At 39.1% G+C, this 7,886-nt stretch overlaps 1 protein-coding gene across 1 annotated transcript; it reads left to right on the forward strand.

Moving 5' to 3' along the window:
• Positions 1–68: 68 nt before the first annotated feature.
• LOC121530466 lies at positions 69–5,103 on the forward strand (the record flags this gene model as incomplete). Its single annotated transcript, XM_041819587.1, has 2 exons — positions 69–4,699; positions 4,942–5,103. Coding segments are annotated over 2 exons (4,793 nt in total), but the record flags the coding sequence as incomplete, so codon positions are not given.
• Positions 5,104–7,886: the final 2,783 nt, after the last annotated feature.

Below are 7,886 nucleotides of genomic sequence, written 5' to 3' on the forward strand. Positions count from 1 at the left end.
CTATGTTCAATGGCCCACATTTCGGGACCTTTTCTCCGCCATCTATGTACGCAATCCTCGGCTTTCAGAAGTCGAAAAACTGTTCCATCTCAATGCAAAGACGAGCGGCGAGGCCAAATCCATTGTGGCCTTATCTCCGTTGACCAATGATGGTTTTGAGTCAGCGTGGAGAAACTTGCAGAATCGGTTCGAGAACAAGAGGCTGCTGGTCAATAGCCAATTAAAGATCTTGTTTAATTTGCCTTCTGTTGCCCAGGAATGCGGAAAATCCTTGAAGCATTTAGAGAGCACAATCCAAGGTTGTTTAACGGCCCTGCAATTAGCAAGAGTCGAGACCACGAATTGGGATTGCCTGCTTGTTTTCCTGTGCTCGTCCAAGTTGCCAAAACTAACTTTGGCTCTGTGGGAACAGTCCCTGCTAAATAAGTCAGAGATTCCACTTTGGGATGAATTCCAGGCTTTCTTAAAAGATCGTCATCGAACGCTTGAGGCGATTGAGGAGTTCAAGCCAAACGCGAGCGTTCAATCCAGGGCACTGAGGGCTGAAAATAGCTCGCGGTCGATCCAGACCTTCGAAAACAGAGTTACGGTAAACCCGCAATCCTGCAAACTCTGCGCACAGGAGAACCATCCAGTCCGATTATGTCCTCTATTCTTACGCATGCCAGTCGCAGATCGAGAGAAACATGTAAAACAGCAGAAGTTGTGCTTAAACTGTTTCGCAAGAACGCATCTGCTCCGGGATTGCAACAGTACGCATAATTGCTACACCTGCAATGGACGTCACAATACTCTCCTGCATCGAAGTACCCCTCTGCCAGTCCATTCAGTGGTTATGCCTGACCAGCAGTCCCATCCATCCACAGCAACCCAGCAACAGATACAGTCCACTCCATCGACGAGTCAAGCGAATGTGCAAACGTTTCTTGCCGTCAACACGCAAGGGGTCCTACTGAGTACGGCATTGATAGAAGTTTGCCATTTGGGCATAAAATACTCAGCACGGGCACTCATTGACTCAGGTTCCGAGGCAACCTTCATCTCAGAACGGTTGTTCAACCTAATTAAGTTGCCATATGAGTCCATTCAGGCCCAAGTTTCGGGGGTCAACCTTTCCGTTGCCGCTCAGCCTCGTAAGAGGTGTCAACTCATCATAGGTTCTTCCGTCAAGCCCCATATCCAGATTGAAACTTGTGCATACGTGTTACCCCAGTTAGCTGGTAATCTCCCATCCTACACTCTACCAGAGGCCTCATTAAAGGATCTTCCACCGTTGCAACTAGCAGATCCAAATTTCTTCCGAAGCTCGCAGATTGACGTGCTTATTGGTGCCGATATCCTGCCATCGATCCTCCTAAGCGGCTCCCATTCCAATATTTGTGGAACACTCCTGGGTCAAGAGACCATATTCGGGTGGATTCTTTGCGGTCCGATTGCAGCGAGTCCCACAAGCAGAGTCTGCTCCTTTTCAGCCCGATTAGCAGTCAAGGAATCCAAACTAGACAGCATCCTCACAAAATTTTGGGAGGTGGAGGATGTTCCAGTGAAGCTGGTTAAGGAATCCACCTCGGTTTGCGAGGAGAACTTTATCCGATCCACCAAAAGAAGTGAGGATGGAAGATATGTTGTTTCGTTGCCCTTTAAAGAGCCGGACAATATTAAGCTTGGACATTCCAGACCCATCGCACTAGCTCAGTACCTCCGAAACGAAATGCGATTAAGTAAAGATCTTCCATTGAAGGAGCAGTACGACTCAGTCATTCGAGAGTACTTAGACTTAGGTCATATGCACCAAGTCTCCCCTGACGACTCTAGCAGTTTTTATCTGCCTCATCACGCTGTCTTCAAACCAGATAGCACCACGACGAAGGTTCGCGTCGTGTTCAACGCTTCCAATCCCTCATCAAACGGGAACAGCCTCAATGATATCCTTCATGCGGGGCCTGTACTACAGTCCGATCTGACTATTCAGATTCTTAAATGGCGTTTCTTTAAGTATGTTTTCAATGCGGACATCACAAAGATGTATCGGCAAATCCGGGTCAATCCTGATCACACGCGCTTTCAGAGAATCTTATTCCGCAACAAATACGGTGAGCTCTGTGACTATGAACTCGACACAGTCACCTTCGGCGTAAATTGTGCGCCCTTCCTGGCCATCAGAGTGCTTCAGCAGTTGGCTCAGGACATCCGAGGCCAATATCCTTTGGCCAGCGACATCATTTCGAACTTCATGTACGTGGACGATGTGCTCGCAGGGGCTCACACTCAGCAGTCGGCAGTTTTAGCCATTAAAGAGCTTCGGCTGGCTCTCGAGAGTGCCGGTTTTCCACTGCGCAAGTGGACCTCAAACGAAAGGAGACTCCTACAAGCGATTCCGAGGGAACATTTGGTCAGTGCAGACTTCCTTGAGCTGGAAGATGCCAGCACGGCGAAAACTCTTGGGATCCGTTGGCAAGCTACATCCGATAGTTTCTTTTTTGTTCCAATGGTGATCTCCCTGCAACCTGCCTACACCAAACGAGAGGTTTTGTCTCAAATAGCCAAACTGTTCGACCCGGCAGGGTGGTTATCGCCTTTCGTAATCCGAGCCAAGATTTTCATGCAGGAAATTTGGCTACGGGAGCTAGGCTGGGATCAGCCACTCCCCACCGACCTTGTGACCAAGTGGCAAGAGTTTTTGAAAGGGTATCCGACCCTGAGGGAAATTCGTATTCCGAGGTGGGTGCGTTTCCATCCTGCTGCCAAGGTGCAGTACCATGCGTTTTGCGATGCGTCACAGGACGCGTATGGGGCTGCTATTTTCGTCCGAGTCGAAACGGCTGACGGCTGTTGTGCCCATTTGCTGGCATCCAAGACCAGAGTCGCTCCCGTCAGGTCCATCTCCATACCCCGCCTGGAGTTGTGCGGAGCAGTGCTGCTCACTGAGCTAGCAGCATCAGTAATTTCCGAATTGCCTCCTAAAGCTTATGAGATTTTTTATTGGACAGACTCTACTATAGTTCTTGCATGGCTAGGCAAGCCAGCATGCACCTGGACGACATTCGTGGCCAACAGGGTCGCAAAGATCGAACAGCGCACCAACGAAAGCAAATGGGGCCATGTACGATCCGAAGACAATCCAGCTGATCTGGCAAGCCGAGGCGTCTCGCCCCAAGAGCTTAAGGACAGCACACTTTGGTGGCACGGGCCGGCTTGGCTGCCACTCAAGCAGGAGCAGTGGCCGAGTGAACCACTGGTTAATCCGGAAACCGAGATGGAGCAACGGCCTATCAAATGTCACAGTGCCACAGTGCCGCCAGCAGTGGATATCCTAGAGCGTTTTTCAACCTTCGACAGGGCGCTGCGGGTTCTAGCATACGTGATCCGTTTTGCGAAAAATTGCAAAAAGGAAGACATACCCCCATCGGCAGCACTCACTTCGGCGGAGTTGTCCGACGTGCAAGAGCGATTAATCGTGTTCACTCAAAAGAACGAGTTCCCCGTCGAATATAAGGCTTTAAGTAACAAGCAGCAAATTCCATCCTCAAGTACAATTTCTAACTTAAACCCCTTTCTTGACAGAAAGGGGGTCTTGAGAGCAAGCGGCCGTTTACAAGCATCTGACATGCTCAGTTATGATGAAAAACATCCTATCATCATCCCAGCGCGATGTAGGTTCGCGAAACTACAAGCCCTGTTTACCCATCGCATATCCTTGCATGGGGGGAATCAGTTAATGGTGAGACTGATTCGGTCTAAATTCTGGATTCCTAAGCTTCAGAGGTTGGTGAAACACACAATCCACTCGTGCCGAGTTTGTGTCATCCACAAGAAGAACCTGCAGAGGCAGTTGATGGGGGATTTACCCCGGGCGAGATCCTCTTTCTCCAGGCCATTCACTCATACAGGCATGGATTTCGCGGGGCCATTTGACATCAAGAGTTATGTCGGTCGAGGCTGCAAAGTCACAAAGGGGTACGTCTGCGTTTTTGTTTGCTTTAGTACCAGGGCCATCCATCTCGAAGCGACGTCCGACTTGACGACAGAGAAATTTTTAGCTGCCTTCTCTCGTTTTTCTGCTCGCCGTGGGTGTCCACAACATGTCTACTCTGACAACGGGAAAACGTTCGTCGGAGCCTCCACGTCCTTATCCAGAGACTTTATGGAATCAACCAGAACACTGATCCTCTCCAAACACAGCCTTCAGAACTTGGACTGGCATTTCAACCCTCCTGGCGCGCCTCACATGGGAGGGCTCTGGGAGGCGGGTGTGAAAAGTTTCAAGGCTCACTTCTACAAGTACACAGCAGCAGGGAAGTACACCTTCGAAGAACTGGCTACCCTCCTTGCGAAAATTGAGGCCTGTTTAAACTCCAGGCCTATTTCACCAATGTCCGAAGATCCCACTGACCTTGTGGCTCTTAGCCCCGGACATTTTCTAATTGGTGGACCACTTCTTGCGGTATCGGAGCCTCTGATTGAGGAAAATCCTATTTCCATCATCAATCGGTGGCGGAGGTTGAAGGCCCTGCATCAGCAGTTCTGTGTGCGTTGGAAGGAGGAATATCTGAAGGAGCTCCACAAAAGGAACAAATGGAAGTTCCCATCACGAGATCTCCAAGCGGGAGACATGGTTGTGATCAAGGAGGAGAGCTTGCCAGCCAACGAATGGCGGCTTGGGCGTATCCAGTTGGTATGTCCGGGCGCCGACGGCAAGGTCAGAGTTGCAGACGTGCTTACAGCACGGGGCGTCATCCGACGGCCAGTGGCGAAAATGATTCGCCTCCCAATGGACGGCCCCATTGACCACAGTGACTCCTCAATAGAGTAATCCTTCCAATTGACATGTACTAGTCCTAAGTTGTGTCATCCAACGTCGTCGTTCCGTCCACGTGTCTTGTTCATCCTCATCCATAACACTTCATTATCATATTTATCCATCTCTCTTTTTTAATTTAGATCCGTGTATACAATGGCTCCAACGACCCACCAAAATCCTCGTCGCTCATCCGGGAGCAATGTATACAGATGTCGAGTCTGCAGGGGAGTCCACGCACTGAGGGTTTGCCGACGGTTTCTCCAACTGCCGGCTGTGGAGCGGCTCCGCGCGGTACTCATTAACAAGTACTGCGCAAACTGTCTGGCACACGAGCACTCCGGTCGGTCGTGCCGCAGTACAGCGAGGTGTCATATATGCCATGAGGCTCATCACACGCTGCTACACATCCACACTGGGCAGCCTCGCTCTTCGCGACCCCGACAAAGGCGCAACCCACCCTCGGATTCTCGGCCTCAGCGTCAATCACAGCAGCGCCATCAGGCGCCTGTATCCGGATCTCGGCGGCCCGCCACGCCAATGGATATGTCTCCATCCCGCAGCCGGTCGTGCACGCCTATCCTGGCGCGCACAAGTGTTAGCATCCTCCCGACCGCGTCCGTGCTAATCGGATCCGACCAAAAGCGGTTTGATGTCCGAGCCCTGGTGGATCCGTGCTGTCCTGTGAGTCGCATCCACATCTCCCTGGTTAAAGCCCTTAATCTGGCCATCACGGGCATTGGCGACCAACGGGTGTGCACCACCGAGATGCGCTCCAAGGCCTCCAAGATGAGCAAGCAGCTTCTGATGCTGGTGGACGAGCAGATGCAGACACGAACGCCGGGGCAACCGCTGGACCCGAAGGTGCAGGACATGTTTCAGAATGTCACATTGGCGGATGACCGGTGGTTCCACCCATCGCTAGTGTCGGTTGTGCTGGGAGCGGACGTTTACGCTGACCTGATGCTGCCGGGTATCCTCCCGGGTCAGGACGGCTTGCCGATGGCACAAAATACGACGCTGGGATGGATCCTTTCCGGACGATGCTCCCTCTCGTAGATCGCAAGCATTCCTCTTGCGCGGGGGGGGAGAATGTTCAAGCTGAACAAGGGGCAATGTCGCCAGGGGAGCATCTCTGGGAACAAAATGTACCTGTCGCCATGTTGGTTGTACTGCTCTCTTTTTTTTTATATTCTCAAATTCTCCTTTTATCATCTTTATATTTTATATTTTATATTTTATATTTTATATTATTTATTTTATATTTTATATTTTATATTTTATATTTTTATATTTATATTTTATATTTTATATTTTATATTTTATATTTTATATTTTTATTTTATATTTTATATTTTTATATTTATTTATATTTTATATTTTATATTTTATATTTTATATTTTTATATTTTATATTTTATATTTTATATTTATATTTTATATTTTATATTTTATATTTTTATATTTTTATATTTTATATTTTTTATATTTTATATTTTATATTTTATATTTTATATTTTATATTTTATATTTTATATTTTATATTTTATATTTTATATTTTATATTTTATATTTTATATTTTATATTTTATATTTTATATTTTATATTTTATATTTTATATTTTATATTTTATATTTTATATTTTTATATTTTATATTTTATATTTTATATTTTATATTTTATATTTTTATATTTTATATTTTATATTTTATATTTTATATTTTATATTTTATATTTTATATTTTATATTTTATATTTTATATTTTATATTTTATATTTTTATATTTTATATTTTATATTTTATATTTTATATTTTATATTTTATATTTTATATTTTATATTTTATATTTTATATTTTATATTTTATATTTTATATTTTATATTTTATATTTTATATTTTATATTTATATTTTTATATTTTATATTTTATATTTTATATTTTATATTTTATATTTTATATTTTATATTTTATATTTTATATTTTATATTTTTATATTTTATATTTTATATTTTATATTTTATATTTTATATTTTATATTTTATATTTTATATTTTATATTTTATATTTTATATTTTATATTTTATATTTTATATTTTATATTTTATATTTTATATTTTATATTTTATATTTTTATATTTTATATTTTATATTTTATATTTTATATTTTATATTTTATATTTTATATTTTATATTTTATATTTTATATTTTATATTTTATATTTTTATATTTTATATTTTATATTTTATATTTTATATTTTATATTTTATATTTTATATTTTATATTTTATATTTTTATATTTTATATTTTATATTTTTATATTTTATATTTTATATTTTATATTTTATATTTTATATTTTATATTTTATATTTTATATTTTATATTTTATATTTTATATTTTATATTTTATATTTTATATTTTATATTTTATATTTTATATTTTATATTTTATATTTTATATTTTATATTTTATATTTTATATTTTATATTTTATATTTTATATTTTATATTTTATATTTTATATTTATATTTTTTTATATTTTATATTTTATATTTTATATTTTATATTTTATATTTTATATTTTATATTTTATATTTTATATTTTATATTTTATATTTTATATTTTATATTTTATATTTTATATTTTTATATTTTATATTTTATATTTTTATATTTTATATTTTATATTTTTATATTTTTATATTTTATATTTTATATTTTATATTTTATATTTTTATATTTTATATTTTATATTTTATATTTTATATTTTATATTTTATTTTTTATATTTTATATTTTATATTTTATATTTTATATTTTATATTTTATATTTTATATTTTATATTTTATATTTTATATTTTATATTTTATATTTTATATTTTATATTTTTATATTTTATATTTTTTTATATTTTATATTTTATATTTTATATTTTATATTTTATATTTTATATTTTATATTTTATATTTTATATTTTATATTTTATATTTTTATATTTTATATTTTATATTTTATATTTTATATTTTATATTTTATATTTTATATTTTATATTTTATATTTTATATTTTATATTTTATATTTTA

Source organism: Drosophila eugracilis, unplaced genomic scaffold (genome assembly GCF_018153835.1).
Source record: "Drosophila eugracilis isolate 14026-0451.02 unplaced genomic scaffold, ASM1815383v1 contig_1613, whole genome shotgun sequence".
In the NCBI taxonomy this organism is placed as follows: domain Eukaryota; kingdom Metazoa; phylum Arthropoda; class Insecta; order Diptera; family Drosophilidae; genus Drosophila; species Drosophila eugracilis.